Consider the following 25,498-nt stretch of genomic DNA (forward strand, 5'->3'; position numbering starts at 1 on the left):
TGTGTTTTTTTGCAGCCTTTTCACATGCATTTTGTTCCCCATTCATTTGAGTAGGGAAAAAGCGCTGCAAAAAACACTGAAAAAATGGATAAGTTGAGGATTTACGAAAAAAAGTGTCTCCTAGCCGGTTTCTAGTCAGCATACTGGGATAGTTTGGAATAGTATAGCAGACTGTGTTATTCCATACAAGTTAGTTTATAAATCCCTGTTCACACTGCGTTTCTGCAGTATGTCCAGAGGTTCTGCCTGAATCCCCTAAAATAAGATTCAGACAAATCCCTGACGTGGCCGTAAACTATATTGACATAGCCAGAGTTCAAATGATTAGCATTTGTTTGTAATTTTTTTTTTTCTGAAATTGACCATCTGGTTTTTTTTTCTTAGTCTCAGTTTGTGTTTTTACTTCTGAAAGTGTCCACTTATCTGTGGCTGTTGGGACACACATTGATGTACATCCTCTGTACACTGCATTGAGGAGCAGCAGAAGCAGGGGGCCCAACTTTGTTGATGGGGCCCTGAATGATTGCACATGTCTGCTCCCCCTAATGCCGGCACTGCTCATATGGCTGAAAACTACTGTTTGGTTACACAGCAGGGCTTGGAAGGAATGGAGCACCATTCGAATATTGGAGTGCAAAATAGGTAGAAAACTGAATAGCGAAATGAAATAGACGCCATGTAGCAATTGTAGAGCCCCTGATATGTCTAAATCGTGACGCTCTCCCACAAGTGACCCCATTTTGGAAATGACACCTTTCAAGGAATTTATCTAGAGCCGTGAAAATTAAAAAATAAATGTTTCCCACAAACATGTTGCTTTTACACCAAATTGTTAATTTTTGCAAGGATAACAGGAGAAAGTAGACCACACAATTTTTTGTACAATTTCTCCTGAGTAGACCGATAACACATATGTGGTTGAAAGCTACTGTTTGGGTGCAGAGCAGCGCCTGGATTGGAAGTAGCGCCATTTGACTTTAGGAATGCAAAATTGGCTGGAATACATAGCAGATGTCATGTCGTGTTCACAGAGCCCCTGATGTGATTAAACAGCGGAAACCCCCACAAGTGACCCTGTTTTGGAAAATAAACCCTTCAAGATATTTGTCAAGAAGTGTTGTAAGGACCTTGAACCCACAGGTGCTTCACAGAATTTTTCTCATTGATCCGTGAGAATTAAAAAAAAAAATAAATCAATTTTTCTCACAAAAAAGTTGCTTTAGCCACAAATTGTTAATTTTCAGAAGGGTAAAAAAAGAAAATCAACCCTAAAATTTATTGTGCAATGTAAACCGATACCGCATATGTGGTGGAAAACTACTATTTGGCACATGGCAGGGCTCAGAAGAGAAGGAGCGCTATTTGAGAGTAGATATGGCAGGAATGGACTACTGCAGGCGCCATGTCGCAATTGAAGAGCCCATACAGTGCCAAGACAGCAGAAACCATCCAAATGCGACCCCATTTTGGAAAGTACACATCTTGAAGAATTCGTCTTGGGGTGTAGTAAGCATTTTAAACCCAAAGAATTGTACAACATTAGGCTGCGGAAATAAAAAAATATTATTCTTTTTTTTCACAAAAATTTTAGCCCAAAAGTTTCAATTTTTAAAAAGTTTATTAGGAGGAAATAGACCACAATTTGTTAAGCAATTTCTCAGTTATCGGGCACAGTGCAAAGCTCAGAGGCAAAGAAGCGTCATATTGAAATGCAGATTTTACTGGAATGGTCATATTATATTTGCAGAGTTCTTGACGTGCCAGAACATCATAGCCCTCTATAAGTTACCACATATTACAAACTGCACCCCTCAGTGAATACATATTGTGATGCAAAGATGATATTGTCACCACAGATGTGTCAAAGAATTTTATACCATTCTGTGTTGAAGAGCTAATAATAGCATTTTTATCACTACAATATTGTTTTAGCCCCATATTTTTTATTTTCACAAGGAGAAATGGCTAAAAATAGTCCCACACTTAATTGTACAATTTCTGCTGAACGTGGTGATACCCCACATGTGACTGTACAGTCCTGTTTGGCCACATGGCAGGGCTTGAGAAAGAAGGAGCGCTATTTGACTTTTGTGGCTCAGATTTTTCTAGAATGGTTTGCGGACTCCATTTGCAGAGCCCCTGATGAGCCTAAACAGTGGAACCCACCTCAAGTGACCTCTTATTAGAATTTATACCCCTCTGGGAATTCCTCTTTGATATCGTGACTATTTTTATGCTATGGACATTTTCCAGAAGTTACATTGTAGCACCCAAGATATTGTGCCCAGCTTGTGCTTCTGGAACTACTCACCCATAAAATAATAAGTGGGCTCTCCTCACTATATTAATGTCAAACATGTGGATGGTTAGGGAAGGGGGCATTTGGATTTAGGAGCACAGGTTTCAGTAGATTTCTTTAGGTGGGAGCCATGTCGCTTTTCCAGAGCCTTTGTGCTACCATTAACTTGGATACCCCAATATTTCTGTTAACAGATGACGGACCTGAGTGGGGACTTCTTTTCTTGTGGGTTGAGTTGAAGCTTTTATTGATGGCATTTTGGGGTACAGAACAGTTTGGATCAGTTCACATGGGAATCTGATGCTCTACACTGAGCACTTACATCTAAATATCTGAAACACATGATTCAGATGAAGACTCCAATGGAACCATTCAATAATGAGGCAGGCGGAGTAACTCCAGACTCCATTTCATCTCTCCTTAGCGGTGTCTGGCTTTTCAGAGGTGCACAAACCTGTGGATAACCGCGTTTTTGTGCACGTCTAAAATTATGTCTAAAAAGAGGAACACCACTGGATCATCAGCTAGACAGAGTCCACAGTGACTCACTGGTCATTATAGTGAATCTTCTGTCAGGGGCGCTGTCTGAATCATGTATTTTAGAGATGTCCACAGAAACCCTGGTTGCCAGTGGGTACTGCATCTCAATTAAGGTGCGGTATCTATCTCAGGTAAGGAGGGGGGTTAATCACCGGTGTTCCACATTTACACACTACATACACCTTAGGAGCCTTCACATAGGGTGGGTTGGTTCAAGGTAGGCAGGGGGGTGGTCATAACGGTCATGGGACTTCCCGGTCACTGAAGCCAGCCACCTGGGGGGCGGTTTCTACCTGGGGTAGAAATAGGCGCAAAACACTGACATCAAGAGCAGACCCGTCAGGAACATAGTTCTGGCAAGACATCTCTGGAAAACTTGGACTTTACTGGGCCCAGGGGCTTGGAGTGGGAGCTCAGCCAGGGTACCTAACTGCGGAGGGGGACACCCTAGAAATAGGACTCTCACTCCTTCTCTCTCAAAACACCAGTGGTGACCCCTTTCCAGATCTGGGATTGACCGGACGGAGCCCATCACAGCAGTGACCAGTGTGACCGGGCTGGCAGCTGAAGGTGTGAGTAAGCTACACCCTGAACCCGCAGAGATGGTGTTGGCTCATTCTTACCAGCGCCGCCGCCCAGCGCTTAAGCGCCAACGGCCATTACAACCTTCATCATCCACTCGGGGCCCGCTCCGCCTGTGGGGAGCAATACTATCCCGGCTGCCAATAGACCTGCCCCGGCGAGGAACTCGGCAGCGGCGGCTATTCTCTGGCCGCATACCACAGGCGGCATCACGACAAACTTTTCACAATACCCAGCTTCCCCCACCATTTACTATGAACCGGGCAACACCAACCCGTGACAAGGCCTGACTCAACCCGCAATGGCCTGTCGATGAGTAGGTTAACCACCTGCCCTGTGGGGCGCTACATAAGCGCTCAGTGTAGTGTAAAGCACAATATAAATGTGAGCCCAGGCTTACTGCGATCTTGGGGAGGAAGAAGGAACAAATCAACAGCAGGTCAAGAATTGGTTTTATTTATTTTTTAAACCGTTCGCCATGCAGTATAAGTGATTGGACAACTTTATTCTTCAGGTCAGTGCGATACCAAATTTGAATTGCTTTTTTATGTTTGGCAACTATCACACACTAAAATGCGTTTTTTTTTGCATTGCTGTATTTTAAAAGCTATAATTTTTCAACATTTGTGCCAAAAGAGTCATTTGAGGTCTTGATTTTTTTGCTGGACGATTTGATGATTTTTATTGGTACTATTTTTGTGCACATACCATTTTTTTTTATCACTTCTATTCCAATTTTTAGCAGGCAGAATTAACAAAAAACAGTAATTCAGATTTTTTTTTTATGCCTTTTTGTGTGTGGTATAAGTGATAAGACAGCTTTATTCTTGGGTCAGTATGATTACTGCAACACCATATTTATATATTTTTTTCATGTTTTGCACAATAAAAACTATTATAGTTATTGTTCTTGTGTCGCTATATTCTGAGAGCTATAACTTTTTTATTTTTCTAATAGATATAGAAATGCGGCACTCCTGCTATTTAGATAAGGTGCCTGAATAGGGTCCAACCCCGTATCAATAATGTTCAAAAGATTCGGCACTCAAATTGAAATAAAATAAATTTTATTTTTCCAAAATATTGAACAAGCAATTTTGTGTTCTCAAAAAAACGTTTTCGGTCAAATGACCTTCATCAAGTTTTTTAACACTAAGAAATAGAAAAAAACAGACATATAAAGAACTCATATAGCATGATAGTCATTAGTATGCAATATATACAATTTAGGAGACGTATCCTCAATTAAGAAAAAAGAATTTCTGTGGCAATCAGAGTATACAAAGTATATTTTATGCTGATAGAACATCAGAAAAACAGAACTTCAGAAAAACGAAACATCAGAAAAAATTCATCATAACTGATGAATGCTTAGATCAACATTCAATATGCATTGGAATCTGCAACCTATAAGTAAAGAGGAACAATAAGTAAATAGATAAATAAGTATTAAATGTCATCAAATTTGGAACTTTGAGACAAGTAATTACTATGGCATCACTTAAGCTGGTGTCACACACAGCGACAACGACAACGACGTCGCTGCTACGTCACCATTTTCTGTGACGTTGCAGCGACGTCCCGTCGCTGTCGCTGTGTGTGACATCCAGCAACGACATGGCCCCTGCTGTGAGGTCGCCGGTCGTTGCTGAATGTCCAGCTTCATTTTTTGGTCGTCACTCTCCCGCTGTGACACACACATCGCTGTGTGTGACAGCGAGAGAGCGACGAAATGAAGCGAGCAGGGAGCAGGAGCCGGCATCTGACAGCCTGCGGTAAGCTGTAAACATCGGGTAACCAAGGGAAGCCCTTTCCCTGGTTACCCTATATTTACCTTCGTTACCAGCCTCCGCTCTCGCTGCCAGTGCTGGCTCCTGCTCTGTGCACATGTAGCTGCAGTACACATCGGGTAATTAACCCGATATATACTGTAGCAAGGAGAGCAAGGAGCCAGTGCTAAGCAGTGTGCGCGGCTCCCTGCTCTCTGCACTGTGACATGTAGCTGCAGCACAGATCGGGTAATTAACCCGATGTGTACTGTACCTAGGAGAGCAAGGAGCCAGCGCTAAGCAGTGTGCGCGGCTCCCTGCTCTCTGCACATGTAGCACAGCGACGTTATGATCGCTGCTTCTGCTGTGTTTGACCGCTAAGCAGCGATCATAACAGCGACTTACAAGGTCGCTGTTACGTCACAGAAAATGGTGACGTAACAGCGACGTCGTTGTCGCTGTCGCTTAGTGTGACCGCAGCTTAACAATAGATTTCAATGGTAACTAGATTAAATGCACAAAGTAGTCATTGAACTTACCAAAGCTTGTAAGATAATATGAATAAAGCTGTCAGTTTAAAGATAAGAGCTAAGATGCTGCCTCTCCGGGTCCCTAAATGCATATGACCTGCCTGTGGGGTGTCTCAGTTTAAATAGACAGCTAATGAGATAATAGGCATGTGATTAGAGATATCGTAAAGTCACTTCCGGTAATGTATATGGAAGTGACGATCCTGGATGGCATTATGTGAAGTAACCTGGTTGTACATATTGCATACTAATGACTATCATGCTATATGAGTTCTTTATATGTCTGTTTTTTTCTATTTCTTAGTGTTAAAAAACTTGATGAAGGTCATTTGAGCGAAAACGTTTTTTTGAGAACACGAAATTGCTTGTTCAATATTTTGGAAAAATAAAATTTATTTTATTTCACTTTGAGTGCCGAATCTTTTGAACATTTTTTATTTTTCTACTGATGAAGCTGTTTTGTGGATTGGTTTTTGCAGGACAAGATGATGTTTCCAGCAATGCCATTTTTATTTACATTAGTCTTTTAGGTCACAAATATAGATCACATTTTATTCCACTTTTTGTTTTGTGGTTTTAAGAAAAAGCATAGTTTTATGCTTGTTTTTTTTTGCAGTTTTCATTGAAGGGGTTAAATAGTTTCATAGGTTACGTTGTTCTGGATGTGGTGATGCTAAATATGTTTCCTTTTTTTGTTTGTTAATTTTTGTTTTTCAATAAATATACTTTTTTCATTTTTTTATTTTGTTTTTAAGATAGTTAATTTTTTTTCTTTTTTAACCTTCTTTATTTACCTTGTTAGTTAGTATCTAGCTTTCATTACTCTGTTTTCTAATATAATATATTGCACCGACTTGGCAATACATTACACCTCTCAGTGATTTAGTGATAGAAGCCTTTTATCCCATGCTCCTGGCATGGTCTAACAGGCTTGCTGTAGCTGGCTGACCCGAAGGTCGTCATGACAACCTCAAGTTGCCATGGCAACGATCAGGTTCTCATACTAATCTGTCAGGAGAGGGAGCTCCCGCTCTCTCCTAGCCTTCTAAATGTTGCAATTGATATTAATCCCAGCATATAGGGTGTTAAACCTCCTGGGGCAGTACAGGTATCGCTCCTGGCTGGGAGCCAGGTCTCAGCTGTAATGTAAGCCAAGGTACCAGCAGGGATCGCAGGTGCACAGCTCCTGTGCCTTACACAATCACCGTGATGTACGCATATGTCATAGGTAGGGAACCCCTTCCCAACCATGAAGTATAGATACATCATATGTCATGAAGGGGTTAAGTATTGCTACTTGTGCCGTGGGTCAGAACAAATAACAGTACAGAAATATAGCACCAGAACCAACTTTAGTACATTAATACATCACCAGAACAATAATCCATACAGGAATACAGCTCCAGAATACTATTAGTATATGAATAAAGCAGAAGAATCATCATAAGCAGATGTATGCATAACCACAGCCATCATTCATAAATGAAAACGGCACCACTATAAGAACAGTAAAATAGCAGCAGACTCCTCATCTGTATAGGAATACAGCACCAGAACCACCATCAGACTTATAATATAGTAGCAGAACAACTATCTGTATTTCAACGCAACAGCAGAAACACCTTAGTGCACGAATATAATACCAGAATCATCATCAGTAAATGATTAAAGCAGGAAGCTTAGTGTAAAGATCAACTGCAATGTTATGTCAACCCCCACCATACATATGTATAAAATGAAGCTACAACTCCCATCTGTAAAGAGATGCTGGGAGTTCTTACCAATCATCATTAGACTGTGGACCATACTGGAACCACAGTACTTATTAGATGCAGTCAGTTTTACAAACATTTACATTAGGTATCTTATAAGTGATGTCTTCTCTGATAGGATTACTCATCTCTTTTCATGAACTAAAGCACCTAAACAACCTCCCTTATTACCTTATGAGCTATAACTGCTGCACTGTCTTTTCTTATGAACTATAATGAACGCCACCAACCACCAACATTGCCCCTTATGAACTAAAACTATTTCACTGCCGCCTTCTGAATTATTGCTTCCATAATGTCTTCACTTCATTTTCCTCTCTCCTCTGTTTACCATCACTCTGTCCCTATAGCCACACTGCTCCCTCTTCACACTGTGCCCCTATATTATACCCCACATGCTGTCTCCTCTCTATACTATCTCTCCATACTATACACCTCTCACATTGCACCCCTCTCCATGCTACTAACCTACACTGTCCCCTCTCAATACTGTCCCCCTGTTCACACTGTTTCCCCTCATGCTATCCATACCTTGACGCTGTCCACACAGTATTCCATTTCCATACTGTACTTGACACTGTACCTACCACAGTGCCCCCTCACCATAACCACTGTAAGGGTTCAAGCTCTTTGGTAGCCGCTGAGGTCCACACAGGTATGAGTTTCTATGTCAAACAGGTTAAAGTTTATTTTCTTGCATAAACTTTCAACATAAACATATTTTCTTAAGCCAAAAGATTAAATACCAGAAACAACACACTGCTTTCTCAAGGTAGGCATAATAAAGTAACATGGTCTGTTCACCATTAGTGATCCTACAGGCCCTGCCTACTCAGGTACAGCTAACCTAGACTCAGTTTGGTCACACAAAACTGCAATCATCCATAGCAAACCAGCGATACTTGAAGGTTGGAGCACAAGGCCTGTGCAGTCTCTTCTCAGAGAGATTCTGGCTTTTCTCCACTCCAACATACTCTACTCTGCTTAAGCTGCTTTCACACATCCGGTTTTTGCTATGCGGCACAATCCAGCACTTTGCAGGAAAAACGCAACCTTTTTTTTTGCTGCCGGTTGCGTTTTTCCTGCATAGACTTTAATTAGTACCGCATTGTGCCGCATGGCCTTGCGTTCGGTCCGGTTTTTGCCGCATGCGGCAGATTTAGCCGATGCGGCGGCCGGATGGAACGTTGCCTGGCACGTCTTTTTCTGCGGCAAAAAAAACCGCATCGCGCCGCATCCGACCGATGCGGCGCTTTTCCCAATGCATCCCTATGGATGCCAGATGCGGCGCCATGCGGCAAACACCGCATCCGGCCGCCGCATGCGGGTTTTGCCACTGCGCTTGCTCAGTAGCATGCCGCAAGCGGCAAAAACCGGACGGGCCGCATGTAAAAAACTTATGCAAAGGATGCGGTGTTTTCACCGCATCCGTTGGATAGGTTTCACAGCCGGATTGAGCCGCACGGCTCAAACTGGATGTGTGAAAGCAGCCTTAGCTTCCCCTAGCTGACTTTCCACTCCTAAGGGTAGTGGAAAAAGGCTGCATCCCCAGAGACACCTTCGGGCTCATGTGCACGTCGCGTAATAGCATGCATTTACGCTGCGTATTGCACTGCAGTGTAAATGCATGCGTCCCCTTCACAATCTATGTAGATTGTGCATGAGACATGCACACGTTGCTTTTATGAACACACCGATGGGTGCTAAAATTTTTACCCAAATCCGTGCATTCCTAAAAGCAGCAGGGCAATTATTTCTGAATTCTGGATGCAGCTCCCACTCTGTCTATGGTGGGGGCAGCATCCCGAGCGCATGAAATCGGCTTTTTTTAACAAAAAAACTGCATTCATTATGCAGTCTTTCTGCAGCGATTTGAAGCGCACATGTGCTGGGCCCTTGGGCTATGTACGCACTTTGCAATTCAATTCTGCAGCGTGTAAGTCACTGCGTGTTCGTCTCAGAACGCAGCCGAAAAAGCTGCGTTCTGAGACGCATTCGGCAGAACGCAAAGTGCGGACATTCCTGGAGAGAATTCATGCGTTCTGGATGCTTTCTCTGCCATAGACAGCGGGAAAAGCATCCAGAACGCACATTTTTCACAGTACGCACCCACTCGGCTCTGCAGCATCCCCATAGACTTGCAGCAGAGCCGAGTGGGACCGCACTGTCACTGTCATGGCTGGCTGTGGGACAGTGCCGCGTGATCAGAATGAACTCGGATGAACTTCACCCGACTTCATTGTGATTGCACGGCTCTGTGCATGTGCTGCGGCTTGATTTGTGGTCACACGTAAAGGACTGACCTGTGATCGCAAATTCCCTGAGTGACTGCAGTGAGCCGCGATTTCCCATAGACTTTGCTGGAAAATCAAAACGCACGCCTTTTGGCATGAAAACGCTGCAGTTCAAAACGGACCTAAAATGCAGCTGAAAAGCAGGTGGAAATGGAAAGTGCGGACATAGCCTTAGATTGTAACCTTAGGCGAGATGCTCACCACACCTCCCCGCAGCAGTGGCCCTGGTGTCTTGGACTTAGGGGCACTTTGCACACTACGACATCGCAAGCCGATGCTTGCGATGCCGAACGCGATAGTCCCCGCCCCATTCGCAGCTACGATATCATGGTGATAGCTGGCGTAGCGAACATTATCGCTACGCCAGCTTCACATGCACTCACCTGCCCTGTGACTTTGCTCTGGCCGGCGACCCGCCTCCTTATTAAGGAGGCGGGTCGTGTGGCGTCATAGCGACGTCACGTGGCAGGCGGCCAATAGAAGCGGAGGGGCGGAGATGAGCGGGACGTAAACATCCCGCCCACCTCCTTCCTTCCGCATAGCTGGCGTGAGCCGCAGGACGCAGGTAGGAGATGTTCCTTGCTCCTGCGGCTTTTCACACAGCGATGTGTGCTGCCGCAGGGGAACGAGGAACAACATCATAACATCGGTCATTTCCAAATTATGGAAATGACAGACGCTACACCGATGATACGATTACGACGATTTTGCGCTCGTTAATCATATCAAAAAGGCTTTACACACTACGATATCGCCTGCGACGCCAGATGTGCGTCACTTTCAATTTGACCCCACCGACATCGCACCTGCGATGTCGTAGTGTGCAAAATGCCCCTTAGACTTCTGCATTTTCTCACATCTTTACTTCCCATGTGTCTCACAATACATTCACTTGTTTACAACCAAACAGCTTTAGGCCTGTTTCAGATGTCAGTGATTCTGGTACGTTTGTGCTTTTTTTTTATACATACCAGAATCACTGACATATGCAGACCCATTAAAATCAAGTGGTTTTTCAATGACCGTGTCTCCGTGCGGTGTACACGCGTGTCCGTGATTGCCGCACGGAGACATGTCCGTTTTTTTCTGGCATCACTGATGTCCCACGGACCACACTATGGTGTGATCCGTGAAACATGTACCAGAAAAAAAACCAGACATTTAAAATAATAAACATTTTCAACTCACCTTTCCATCGACGCTCTCTGCAGCTTCCTGCCCGGCTCATACATATTCATGAATGCAGTCAGAGCCAACCCGGAAGTAACTGCAGAGAGCGGTGGACGGACGCTACAGCGCTGGAGCCTTCAGAACCATGGAGAGCAGGAACGGGGCAGGTGAGCATACGTCCATGTGCAATCACGGATTGCACATGGACAATCCACGTGTGCCGTGAATCACGGAACACGGAGGGAAATGTGCGTGTTTTACACGTTAGTGAAGAATGTATGTGTTTTTCACTGACGTGTGAAACAGGCCTTATGGACTGCCCTAAACCTCACACAAAATCAGAATGGTGATTTTGTTGCCACAAGTCAAGGGCCCTCTCAGCGCTATAAGACTAGGAGCCTCTCTGACCGCCACTCTTCCCTACTACAGGAAAGCATCCAGGAACAAACTCAGTCTAATGCCGTCACACATGAGATGGTGATACCACTGATGACAATAGTTTGCCAGCATTTACTCAAAAGCATGACAGTTTTTTGACCTCTGTGGAGTGCAATATAAATGTCCAATACCTCACAATATATAGCACAGCACACAATAAAATGTATGATATTCTCATAACATTAATTTATAAGGGACATGTGAGGGATACTTGAGGTTCACCTCAATGGTCCACCCTCACCTAGATAATAAACCCTTTAAGTATTGTATCTGTAAGTTTAATAGCAATATTTCTTTTTTTTTCTCTGCAGAATCATAATTACATTGCACTACTTCATAAATACTCCCAGAAGAAAAAACAGGATATCAGTTTTGTTCCAGTGTCTCAGACAGGACCTTCACATAATCCTGAGTAAGTAGAGTATCTAGACTTGGGCTTCATTTAGACGTCTGAGATTTTTCTCATACATAACATCCGTGTTTTGGATCTAATTTTCATCAGTGTTTGGTCAGTTTTGACCATCAGTGTGTCATCAATCTTTAATTGATGAAAGAAACAAACTGCAAAGCTTCTCCTATTCATTGCAATATTAATCACTGACTGCACACTGATACCATCCGTGTGCTACAAAAAAAAATAAAAAAAAATAAGAGACCTTAGGGCTCATGCAGATATCTATGGATCTCAAACTAGAATGCACAGGGCGGCTGAGGATGTCCCGACCCGAGCATGAAACTTCATATATTTCTATGAAGCCATCATGCTCACACATGGGTCCGGAGACTTGTGGACAGTCCATTCATTAGCAGTCCATGCTTGCACTGATTTCCACGGATATCTGCATGAGACCTTGTACTGCGTCAATCACTGGAGTGCTGTGTCCCTCCATTTTGCTGATTATTAGGGATCCCTTTACTGTTCACATATTGATGGCTCATGCTCAGTATAGTCCATCAATGTGATTTTGTTGTTTGTTTTTTTTCAAACATCCCTTAAATGTGTACTTCAGCCTTTGAAAACTATTGAACAATTTAGGCTTCATGCAGTTGTGCGTCAGAGATATACAGTTATACAATGGTAGAATTTTTTTGGGGGGGGGGAGAGGCTGTCCACTACTCAGACAACCCTTTCTCAATCAGTACATTTGCCCCCATAAAATAACAATACTTATCCATGCAGTGGGTACGGAAAGTATTCAGATGCCTTTAAATTTTTCACTCTTTGTTTCATTGCAGACATTTGGTAGATTCAAAAAAGTTCATTTTTTCTCATTAATGTACACTCTGTACCCAATCTTAACAAAAAAAACCCTCAGAAATGTAGACATTTTTGCATATTTTTTAAACAAGAAAAACCTGAAATATCACATGGTCATAAGTATTCAGACCCTTTGCTCAGACCACTCATATTTAAGTCACACGCTGTCCATTTCCTTGTGATCCTCCTTGAGACGGTTCTACTCCTTCATTGGAGTCCAGCTGTGTTTAATTAAATTGATAGGACTTGATTTGAAAAGGCACACACCTGTCTATAAGACGTCACAGCTCACAGTGCATGTCAGACCAAATGAGAATCATGAGGTCAAAGGAACTGACCAAGGAGCTCAGAGACAGAGTTGTAGCACAGCACAGATCTGGCCACGGTTACAAAATAATTTCTGCAGTACTCAAGGTCCCTAAGAGCACAGTGGCCTCCATAATCCTTAAATAGAAGAAGTTTGGGACCACCAGAACTCTCCTAGACCTGGCCATCCAGCAAAACTGAGCAACCGTGGGAGAAGAGCCTTGGTGAGAGAGGTAAAGAAGAACCCCAAGATAACTGTGGATGAGCTCCAGAGATGCAGTAGGGAGATAAGGGAAAGTTGCACAAGGTCAACTATCACTGAAGCCCTCCACCAGTTGGGCCTTTATAGCAGAGTGGCCGACGGAAGCCTCTCCTCAGTGCAAGACATATAAAAGCCTGCATAGAGTTTGCAAAAAAAACACATGAAGTACTCCCAGACTATGAGAAATAAGAGTCTCTGATCTGATGACACAAAGATGGAACTTTTTGGTGATAATTCTAAGTGGTATGTTTGGAGAAAACCAGGTATCTCATCACAGTGAAACATGGTGGTGGCAGCACCATGCTATGGGGGTGTTTTTCAGCTGCAGGGACAAGACGACTGGTTGCATTTGAAGAAAGATGAATGTGGCCAAGTACAGAGATATCCTGGAAGAAAACCTCTGCCAGAGTGCTCTGGACCTCAGACTTGGCTGAAGGTTCACCTTCCAACAAGACAATGACCCTAAGCACACAGCTAAAACAACAAAAGAGTTGCTTTAGAACAACTCTGTGACCATTCTTGACCAGCCCAACCAGAGCCCTGACCTAAACCCAATTGAGCATCTCTGGAGAGACCTGAAAATCACCAACGTTCACCATCCAATCTGACGGAACTGCAAAGGATCTGCAAGGAAGAATGGCAGAGGATCCCCAAATCCAGGTGTGAAAAACTTGTTGCATCATTCCCAAGAAGACTCATGGGGGTACTAGCTCAAAAGGGTGCTTTTACTCAATACTGAGCAAAGGATTTGAATACTTATGACCACGTGATATTTCAGTTTTTCTTTTTTATAAAATTTGCAAAAATTTCTACATTTCTGTTTTTTTCTGTCAAGATGGGGTGCAGAGTGTACATTAATGAGAAAAAAAAAGAACTTTTTTGAATTTACCAAATGACTGCAATGAAACAAGGAATGAAAAATTTTAAAAGGGGCCTGAATACTTTCCGTACCCACTGTACTTCCAGTGCTGCCGCTATTCCAATGGTGTTGGCACTTGCTCTCCCGAGGCTTACATGATATTATGTCATGTGAGCCCTGTGCCCAATCAGCGCCGGCTTCACACCTCTCCACCTTCGCAGTTCTGAGATATCAAAAGGATGTGAGTTGCAGTCGTAGCTCTGACTTCCTCTTGATAACTGATTCGCCCTAAAGTGGGGGAGTGAAGCCAGCGCTGATTGGGCTCAGGGATCAAGTGACATAATGTCATGTGAACAATGGGAGACCTTATTTAAACACTGCTGGAACACCGACGCCAACACGGTAAGTGAGTAGAAGTGTTGTTATTTTACGAGAGCAAATGCGCTGGCAGAGAAGTTCTCGGAGTAGTGGATAGATCCTTTACATATGTTTCCATCGTATACCAATGTTTGTTAAAAACCCAAAGTAAAAACTACTTCACAGGATACACATTATGCGGTGGCTCACTGTATTTAAATCCATACCATTATTTCAGATACCAAATGGACATTCTTTTGGCCTCTCATGTGAACAGGCTTTTACCCTGAATGGGAACATGATATGAATGGAGACTTAAGGCCCCGTTACACGCTACGATTTATCTGACGATCTCATTAGTGATGTGACATGCCCAGATCGTAGTTTCGATTGCCAAGATCGCTCACAGGTCGTTTATTAGCGGTCACACGTACATATCTCACAAACGACGCTAAATCGTTCAGCGATATATTGTTTGACCAAGGCGGTCGTGTGGATGTTGTTCGTCGTTGGCAGGGTGTCAAACGTACCAATATGTCTGCTGCGTTCCAAACGACAAACAATATTTTGAAACTGAACGACGTGTCAACGATCAACGATTTTCAACCTATTTGCGATCGTTCGGATTCGCTCATAGGTGTCACACGCAACGACGTCGCTAACGATGCCGGATGTGCGTCACTGAATCCGTGACCCCGACAACATATCGTCAGATAAATCGTAGCGTGTAACGCCAGCTTTTTATGTAGATTTGATGTACATAGTAAAGTAACTTTTTACATACAGTGCAGAATGTGCAGATGTGTCCACCTTTACCGTAGCTTGAATTTTATTATGGACGCCCAATTTTTCATGATACAAATGCTGTACATTCTTCGAGAATCTAGTAAAAAAGTAAACATAAAATGTTTGTAACATGGGAGGCTATGGAGATGTATGCGTAGCCGATGGTATTCAATAGGTGTATAGGTGAAGATATCCAAATCAAAAAAATATACTTTTGACTAATAAACTTTTCAAATATGGGATCCCAAAGTATGGGATGGTTGATGGCATTGATCAGATGTACATGTGAGGAAATCAAGTAGAAAAAGTATTATACATCTGTATTTTTAACATAAGCACCTATAGAGACAGATTGCTTCCACTGGATGTAAACTTTTTTTTTCATTGTCACATTGCATCACACATCTCGAGAATTGTTGGGTTGAGGTCAAAGGTACTGGGGGAACTTACAGTGGGTAAAATAAGTACTGAACACATCACCAGTATTCTAAGTAAATTTATTTTTAAAAGTGCTATTGACATAAAATTCTCACCAGATGTCGGTCACAACCCATTGAATCCACACAAGGAAAATAAAACAAACCATATAAGTCCAGAAATTAGTGATGTAATAATAAGAGATTATTAGACCCAAACATATAAGTTTGGTGTTCGCACCGAACACAGAATTTACAAAAAAAAAAAATCAGTGTTCGGAGTTCTAGTGCACAACTCAAGCGAGCAATGCTGTGCTCATGTACGCTTGGTGCTTCGCCCAGTTTGAGCTTCTTGCAGTGTTTGATTGGATTTCACTGGGGGTAAAATCAATATTAGCGGATGTAATGTGCACAGACAATAAATAAATAAATATAAAAGGGAAACGGTTGCCCACCCTTCCCCGAAAGTGATCTGTTTATGGCTGGGTGCATGTGGGCGGAGAGCCGAACTGCCAATCAGTGACTTCCAATGAAGTTCAGGTCAAGTCCGGGTCCAGAACATAACTTTATATAAAGTCCGGCTGAACTCACAGAACCTAAACTTCCATAGGTCTGCTCATCTTTAGTAATAATGGGAAATGACAGAGAAAACATATTGAACTTGTTTACTGAGATTTATTTAATACTGTATAAAAAAAACCCTTTGTTAGTGATGATTGTTTCAAGGTACCTCCTGTGTGGAGAAACTAGTCCCATGCATTGCTCAAGTGTGATTTTTTTTTTTTGGCCCATTCTTTTACACAAACACTTTTCAAATCCTGAAGGTTCCATGGGCTCCTTCTGTGAACTTTAAGCTTTAGTTCCTTCCATAAATTTTCTATTGAAATCTTCAGTAGTTTGAAAATTCTTGTGTAACCAATGCCATCAATATGTTTTGCAAAAATAACATTGCGAAGGTCTTGAGATAGCTCACAGGTTTTACCCTTCATGAGATGTTTCTTGTGTGGCACCTTGGTAGAGACACCTTTTTTATAGGCCATCAGTTGAACCAGCTGATATTAGTTTTCACTAAGTGGTAGGATTGCTATAGATTTCAGCTGGTCTCATGACTTTCCATGTTTTCTTGCACCTCGTTCTTCATGTGTTCAATACTTTTTCCTTGTGTCATTTCTCATAATTGCACAACTTTATTTATGGACATCTATGCTTTGAATTCATTGCCTGTGGGAATCGGATGTGTTGTTTCCAACATCTGGTGAGAAATTCATGTCAATAGCTCATTTAGAAATATATTTACTTAGAAAATTGGTAAGGTGTTCAGTACTTATTTCATGTGCTGCACATGAGCACACATATTTAATGAATAAAAAAAAAAAGATAGTGGAGGTGCTTCTTTAATGGTTGTCTGAGAAATTTTCTGCCTTGCTAAATTCATTTGGACACGCAAATGATCGAGAGCTACTGCAAGTTTTGCAATTGTCAACCAATGACACTCCAGATGAGCTTGATGGAAGATAAATCCAGAGACACCACAAGCCATGGTAGCATGTTTAGCTCCCACAGTCTGCTCACAGTAGCACAAGCAACATGTGGCCTGGTGTTTCATGCTGAAAAATGGCTCCTGAAACACTGTGGCGAAATGTCCATATCACTGGTTCCACACCACTGCTTTCAAAAGATTTCATGATGCAAAACTAGATGGCAATGGGGACTAGGATGGAGGTTTATCATCTTCGCTTTTGTCTTTAATACATTGTCGTGAAGAAACCTTTACAAAGGAAATGAGCCATTTTTCAAAATAAGAACCAGGGCTTCATGTTGCTGTCACTACTGTGAGTAACCTACATGGTCTAAACATGTTACCAAGGCTTGCAGCAGCTCTAAACTCCACATTTCATTCTTGGTGTTGCAATTTTTCATTGTTCAGAAGTTTATACATTTACTGTGTTTGGTGTTTGTTTTTTTTTTATATATATCATTTCTTTCTTTTTTTACCTTTTAGGTTTACCTACCGGGTCATATTTGGAAATAAACAGTTTACCCCATCAAGTGCAAAAAGTAGCGTAAAAAAGGCCAAACTTGAGGCAGCTTATCTTGCGCTACAAGAGATCAAAAGAGAAGCTCCAGATGATCTTCCGGTACACTATAGTGTATTATGTATATAACATATTACATAAGCAATAGGCAGCATGGTTTTATGAAAGGCACAAAATTGTCAAACAAACTAACTTAGGCCCTGTGCGCGTTTTTTTTGCAGTTTTGCTGCAGAAATTTTCTTGAGAAAATGCTTGTAGCCTTTCTGCAGACATTCCCCAGAAAACCTATGGAAAAAAAAAATAGCTGTGCGCACACTGCGTTTTTTTCTCAAGAACATTCTTTCTGCAGAACATTTTGAGAATAAGAATGCGCATGTCACTTCTTTTCTGCAGGTACCTGCGTTTTTTGCCATAGATAATGGTGCTAATCTTTCAGACTCAAGAAATTTGAGAAAAATCAATTTTTCTAGTGCGCACAGTGCCTTAAAGACAAGAGCAGTCAAAAAAATAGATGGCACTGACTGGATGCAGACTTTATAATCTTTATTCATCTACAGTAAAACCATAAAATTGGTGCAAATAGGCAATGGAAGTAGCCGAGACCCTGCATCTGGTGAGTGCCGTCTATTTCTTCTACAGCACTTGTCATGAGGGCTACAATATTGTATATTGTACCCGCCCCCATCGTATATGCGGCACGTTCAATTTGTTGACCATGTCGCACAAACGATTATTTGCCGTCACACGTACTTACCCTTCCATACGACCTCGATGTGGGCGGCGAACATCCACTTCCTGGAGTGGGAGGGACGTTCGGCGTCACATCGACGTCACGCGGCGGCCGGCCAATGGAAGCGGAGGGGCGGAGATGAGCGGGACGAAAACATCACGCCCACCTCCTTCCTTCCGCATTGCCGGCGGGAGCCGCGAGACTCAGGTAAGATCTGTTCATCGTTCCCAGGGTGTCACACACTGCGATGTGTGCTGCCTCGGGAACATTGAATTTTAAGGAAATGAACGACGTGTATGCGATGAATGGTTTTACGTTCAATCGCAATCGCACGTAGCTGTCACACGCTACAACAACACTAACGATGCCGGATGTGCGTCACTTACGACGTGACCCCGCCGACACATCGTTAGATTTGTTGTAGTGTGTAAAGCCCGCTTTAGTTGCGTTGTCTGGGGAGAGAAAAAGAAATGATAAAAGTTCATGATTGGAAGCAACAGCTGTGCAAAATTGTATTCTAGTGTTTGAGTGTTTGGAATAAGTAATTTAAGGGTATGTGCGCACACTGCAGTTTTGTTTCTCCAGCAAAAACACGCACGCTCTAGCAGAAAAATGCACCTCTGGCCAAAAAACGCATCAAAAAACGCATGCGTTTTCGCTGCGTTTTGGTGGTTTTTTGCCTGTGTTCTTGTCCCTGCAGTTTTTTTTTTTTTTAACATTGTCAATGGCAAAACTGAGGGAAAAACGCAGAAAAGTTGTGACATGCTGCTTCTTTTTTCTGCAACCAAAACAGCAGACAAAAAGAAGCAGTGCGCCTAGCCTTTTGTATTTGTCTGGGGAATGTCATACATGTAGTTTAGGACCACAAACTGCACCAAAAAAAGCAGCAAAAAAAGCAGTGTGCGTGTCACGGGCGGAGGAGGGGACGCTGCGCTCTCCCACTGCTCGGGTCCGGCCGCTGCGGCTGCTGCTCGGTGGTGGCTCGAGCGGTGGGCCAGATCCCGGGGACTCGAGCGGCGTTCCTCGCCCGTGAGTGAAAAGGGTGGGGATTGATTGTGGGGATTTGAGATTGTCCGTGACGCCACCCACGGTTGTGGTGAGATTGGTGACACCACCGCTGCTCTGGACGGGGATCCCGGGAGCGATGACAGGGAGCAGCCTGGATGTTAGTTCTCCCCTCCGTGGGTAGGGGGGGTTGGTTGTCCCGGGGACCGGTGATGGGGTAGGGATGGATGGCAGGCGGGTTACGGGGCCTGGCGAGGTGCAGGGTCGCGGGGGCAGCGCTTTGCCGCACGGCACGGTGGTACTCACTCAGCCAATGATGTACACAGAGTCTCCGGTAAAACAAACGGCTGGATGGACGGGTCCCACAGACGGCTGCGGTGTTTCTCCTCCCGGCAGGTTGATGGTGACTGCCTTTCCCTGCACCTGTGTAGTGTAACGGTTCCAATGGGTTCCCACAGGTAACCCGCTCCCCAGCTTGAAGGTTGCTGAAGGAGCCCTTTTTGCCCGCAGGCTCTGGCCCTGGGAACTTTAGCCTTGGCGGTGACTGTGTTTCCCTCTCTCGGTTGGACTGTTGCCTTCTGTCGGAACTTGACTGATGGGAAACCCAGGAGGTTCCCTTCGCTAACGGATTTGACAAATTCACGGCGACTCCTAGCCTTGCCGGGGTCCGTAAGCCCCTGCCGGATGGTGCTGGCTTCTCTTTGCGTACCGGTCCAGTACCGCCGGGCCAACGCCCGTCCACGGTCCTCACGGCTAGCTCCAATAGGCCTCTCCTGTAGACGGTCACCACCGTCTGCCAACCTTGCTGATTTGTCCGGGCCACACACCCGGACCACTTTCTGTCGGCTCGTTTACCACTTTCCTTCCTCTCACTTTCACTTCCAAACTGAACTCTAAACTGATCTGCTTTTCCCCCCTCCAGGACTGTGAACTCCTCGGTGGGCGGGACCAACTGCCTGGCCCACCCCCTGGTGTGAACATCAGCCCCTGGAGGGAGGCAACAAGGGTTTTTGTCTGACTTCGGTGTGCCTAACCGGGAGTGTGGGGTGTGTTGTAGTGCTTGTGACGTCCTGGCTTGTCCAGGGCACCACATGCGCACAAGGCTTTAAGGGATTGTTACCCCCTACTTTACCATACTGCACTTTCCACTCAATAGAACCAAACCTTTACAATATAAAGCTCCCCAACAGCCCACGCCTACTAATACACTCAGTCTTACCAGCCAGCACCAGGCTTTTTTGGGGTGTTACGAGATATTTGTATCTCCAAGAAGACTCTTAGGCCGTGTGCGCACATTGCGTTTTCATATATAAAGTACAGTTAGTGCTATACTGGCTTTAGGATGCTGAATGTAAGCATAGCTTTTGTTCTGAGATTGGATGATTTATTTCAGAAATACGTGCACGTTCCAGCAATACACTGCTATTTGATTGACAGGTGCAACAGGAAGGGAATATGTGGGTCAGGTCTAGCCATCTATTCCCACCCCTGTCTGTCTGCCTGCACCGAAATTAACATCTATGATGGCGACGGTGACTGTAAATAATATAATCTAGTATAATATTTGGATCGATCCATTTTTGCTGAACACCTTTTATTTTTTTTGCTTTTCTCCTAGGACTTACCTGAAGTATTCATGGATTGCTCTGCTTCCGAAAATTCTTCTTTGTCTGGAAGGTACACAGTTACTGATTGGTTCATGTAATCATATCTTGTATTCTCATATAAAAGGCTAGTAAACATACAGTATGTAAGGCTCTGTGCGCACTGGGAAATGGAATTTTCTTGAGAAAATTCCGCATCCTCTCAAAGATTACCGCACCCGCGGTAAAAAACCGCGGGAAACCGCACCCGAAAACCGCATGCGGTTTGCCGCGGCTTTACCGCGGTATTGTTCGCGGTATTGCCGCGGTTTTGCCGCGTGCGGGTTGGGATGTGCTTTATTGCATTCAATGCAATAAAGCACATTGAAGAAAAAAAAAAAAAATACATTTAATTCTGATAGTAGATAGACAGAAGAATAGATAGAGGGATAGATAGATAGATAGATAGATAGATAGAAGAATAGATAGAGGGATAGATAGATAGATGACAGATCGCTACATTTCCCACGGTCGGCAGTGAGTTCACATTACCGGCCGTGGGAAATGACCGATAATTACCTCTGCTGTCTGCTGCATTCAGCCTGTGTCTGTGACAGTCGCGGCTGGATGTCAGCAGTGCAGGACGTCGGAGCCAGAGCTGTGGATGTCGGAGCGGTGGATTACGCCGGAGCTTTGGTGCGGGAGGGGTTAATAAAATGGTGAACGAGGCTTGTTGGTTTTATTTAAAATAAAGGATTTTTCGGTGTCTGTGTTTTTTTCACTTTACTTACGGGTTGATCATGTCAGCTGTCACATAGACGCTGCCATGATCAAGCCTGGGGTTAATGGCGGTGGTCCCCCATCACCATTAACCCCTTGTATTACCTTGTCACCACTGCTACACGGTGGCAAGAAGAGCCGAGGACACACCGGCAGTGCCGCATAATGTATGCGACAGTCCCGGGGCAGCTGCGGCTGATATTCTCGGCTGCGGGAGGGGGAGTGAGGCGGGGGACATTACCCCTGCCCCTCTCCCTCCCCAGCCTGAGAATACCGGGCCGCCGCTGTGTGCTTACCTCGGCTGGAAGGTAAATATGCAGCGGAGCCCACGTTCTTTTTTTTCTATATTTCCGTTTTCTTTCTATGTGTGTTCTATGTGTTCTATGTCTGTGATGTGTGTTCTATGTCTGTGATCTCTGTGTGTGTTTACTCTGCACGACTTCCTGTTCCTGTAATGACATCACTTCCCTGCAAAACCGCAGACAAGTGATGTACATTACCGGAGGTAAACCGCGAAATACCGCAGGGAATAACACAGGAAAACGCAGTGAACCGCACAGAATTTGCTGCCTGCGTTATTCCCTGCGGGATTTCATGATTAACATTGAGTCAATGGAGTGAAATCCCGCAGCGATGTGCGGAAAAGAAGTGACATGCACTTGTTTTTGCTGCGGGAATCCCGCAGCAAAACATGCAGCTGTCAAATTCCGCCCAGTGCGCACAGGATTTTTTTTCTCCATAGGATTTGCTGGTGATTCACTGCAGAGATGTTATGAACATTTTCTGCAGCGAAACATGCAGCAAATCCGCGGCAAAATCCGCGAAAAATCCGGTAAGTGCGCACATAGCCTAAAAGGGTTTTTCCTTCCTTGCTAGGATGTGCCGTTACTTACTGTGTGAGGGTCCAACTTACAAGCTTAGGATGAGGAGACTTTAAAAGGAATCTGTCAGTAGGTTTTTGCAATATAATGTGAGCGCAGCATGATCTAGGGCAAGAAAACCGCATCCCAGTGGTGTTTCACTTACTGAGCTGCTTGGTGTAGTTTTCATAAAATACCTGTTTTGTCTGATGTCTATTTGGAGAGCTAAGACCTGATTTGTGTATAACCCGCCCACACTCCTCACTGGCAGTTTCTGGTATACACTGAATTGTGAGCAAGTTGCTAATTAGTGGTGGGGTTACACAGATTACCTGGTCTGCCTCCACATGAGATATAATAATCTTATAATAATGTAGCGCCCCTAAAACTATCAGGGTGTACAAGGTTTTGCATCCCCACAAGGATACAGGGCCTATCCCCTTAGGGACCCAGAACCCCAGTGCTGGTACCATCAAAAACCCAGTAATCCAAGTTTTCCCCAACCAATCCCCCATACAATGGTATTTAGCTAGGGTGGGACCAATGGATGGCCGCCTAGAGGTGGAGCCACTCCAGTCCACTAGTTGACCAAGTGGGAGGGGCAGACTGTGGAGAGTAGTCAGGAAGACAGTAGTCAGAACGTGTGTGACTGCTGAAAGTGTCTGACAACAGGAGTGTGAAGGTGGAAGCAAAGTGACACCCTGACTTGGGTTAACGGTGACCTGGTACCCAGAAGTGGTTGCCGCTGGAGTATGGTGGAGTACTCCTGAAACTACGCACCGACGGGGTACAGGACCCTAGGACAGGAAAGAGCTTCAAGCCGACCTGTTAACACCTGCACAGCAAAGGTGACCATCAAGGACCTTGCTGACCCTAAAGAATCCAAAGGCTCAGTAGCAAAGGGAGAACCGGGGACAGGACCAGAGTTCCAACCCCACAGGGTTTACACTACCGTCAGGCAGACAGCAGTGGACAAACCATACACTGGGGACCCCCAGTGTTCCATACCACGGGGACCCACTTACCAGAGACAGGTGCAGGGGAAGAAGGTACCAGAGAAACCAGACTGGCACTGGGACGGAGGGGACCTGGAGGCAAAACCAGCCGGCCTCGGGCCACCAGCTACCATCTCAAGAAAGTGAGTAAACCAGTTGCACTGAATACCTGTGTGGACTACTTTCTTCCGACGCTCACTGCAACATACACCCACTGGGGCAAAACCCTACTTGTGGAGGGACTACCATACTAGCTGCCAATACCATCAGCCACAGTAGTGACATACTGCAGCGGCGGCTCCCTATACTTAGCCACAACACCGCAAGTGGCATCACATATAAACTTTATTCAATAATCCCCTGTAAATATCCCCATTACAAAAAGGGCCCAGGGCACGGAACCGGGTAACGGCCACCATCGTGACATTCCCAAGACGTACACTGCCCGGAACAGAGTATCCCATATCCATGGGTGGTACAATAATATATTAATAATAATAATAATAATAGCATAATAGCTGAATAGTAGTGAGCAAAGTGTGATCAATGCAGTCATAGATCTTAGACAATGACATTGGAGTGTAGTTCAAACAGAACTTCTCCTGTTCCTTATTGTTAGTGTACAATTTTTTTTAAAAATAGTTGTAGAAAAAGACACGGCCGCACATCTAAAAATCATAAGTTGATCAAAAACCAGTAGACAAAAATGTTTGCATCTGAACATGAGGTTCTTGGTTAAACATTCTGATCAGACTGTATGAAGCCCACTGCCACGTCACGGCGAACCTCTGAGTGGGTCACTAACTTTGACGCCTTAAAGGTGCAGCACCGTGCGCCAACCACTACGGCAGCGACAATGCACCAGCAGGCCAGGTGACCTGGTGCCTCACAACACCCATACTGCAAGTCCCCAAGACTCTAGGCCACACCACCCCACAAACACAAAATCACTGCAACAATGGCCGCCACATAATACAAATAACACCCTGTAAAAGGAGCTGAATAACTCACCTACACCAAGCTCCCAGTATGCGAACTCAGAGGAAGAAAAGAACCCCTCTTGCAGTCTCCTGCTATTTAAAAACACCTGTGCCAAATGGAAGGATTGCTGGTTCAAGTAAAACAAAAAAAGAGGGGATACACCATGCAACCCTGCAAGAGCGTTCTGCCTTTTCTTTGCGTTCAGTTCACATACTGGGAGGTGATGGAAGGTGAGTTACTCAGCTCCTTTCACAGGGTGGTTGTGCTGTGTGGCAGCCATTGTTGCAGTGATTTTGTGTCTATGGGGCCTGGAGTCTTGGGGACTCAGCCTTGCAGTATGGGCGCTGTGGGGCACCAGGTCACCTGTCCTGCGGGTGCATTGTCGAAGAGGTTGGCGCACGACGCCGCACCTTTAAGAGGTGTCAAAATTAGGGACCCACTCAGAGGTTGGCCGTGATGTGTCAGTGGGCTTCATACAGTCTTATCAGAATGTTTACCCAAGCCACTCCTGATCAATTACAATGCCATAAGCGTCTTACCTGGGCCAAGGAGAAAAAGAACTGGACTGTTGCTCAGTGGTCCAAGGTGTTGTTTTCAGATGAAGGTAAATTTTGCATTTAATTTGGAAATCGCGGTCCCAGAGTCTGGAGGAAGAGTGGAGAGGCCACAATCCAAGCTGCTTGAGGTCTAGTGTGAAGTTTCCACAATCAGTGATGGTTTGAGGAGCCATGTCATCTGCTGGTGTAGGTCCACTGTGTGTTATCAAGCCCAAAGTCAGAGCAGCCGTCTACCAGGAAATTTTAAAGCACTTCACTTCATGCTTCCCTCTGCTGACAAGCTTTTTGGAGATGGACATTTCATTTTCCAGCAGGACTTTGCACCTGTCCACA

General features: G+C 44.3%; 1 protein-coding gene across 1 annotated transcript in view; it reads left to right on the top strand.

Annotated features, from left to right (window-relative positions):
- LOC142296190 (interferon-induced, double-stranded RNA-activated protein kinase-like) overlaps positions 1 to 25,498 on the top strand; it is a 166,739-nt gene that overhangs the window by 22,596 nt on the left and 118,645 nt on the right. Inside the window, exons 4-6 of the mRNA XM_075339493.1 lie at positions 11,706 to 11,806; positions 17,641 to 17,776; positions 21,028 to 21,086. Of these exons, the coding sequence (XP_075195608.1) occupies positions 11,706 to 11,806; positions 17,641 to 17,776; positions 21,028 to 21,086 (296 nt within the window). The remainder of the gene's footprint in view (positions 1 to 11,705; positions 11,807 to 17,640; positions 17,777 to 21,027; positions 21,087 to 25,498) is intronic.

This window comes from Anomaloglossus baeobatrachus, chromosome 3 (assembly GCF_048569485.1).
Source record: "Anomaloglossus baeobatrachus isolate aAnoBae1 chromosome 3, aAnoBae1.hap1, whole genome shotgun sequence".
In the NCBI taxonomy this organism is placed as follows: Eukaryota; Metazoa; Chordata; class Amphibia; order Anura; family Aromobatidae; genus Anomaloglossus; species Anomaloglossus baeobatrachus.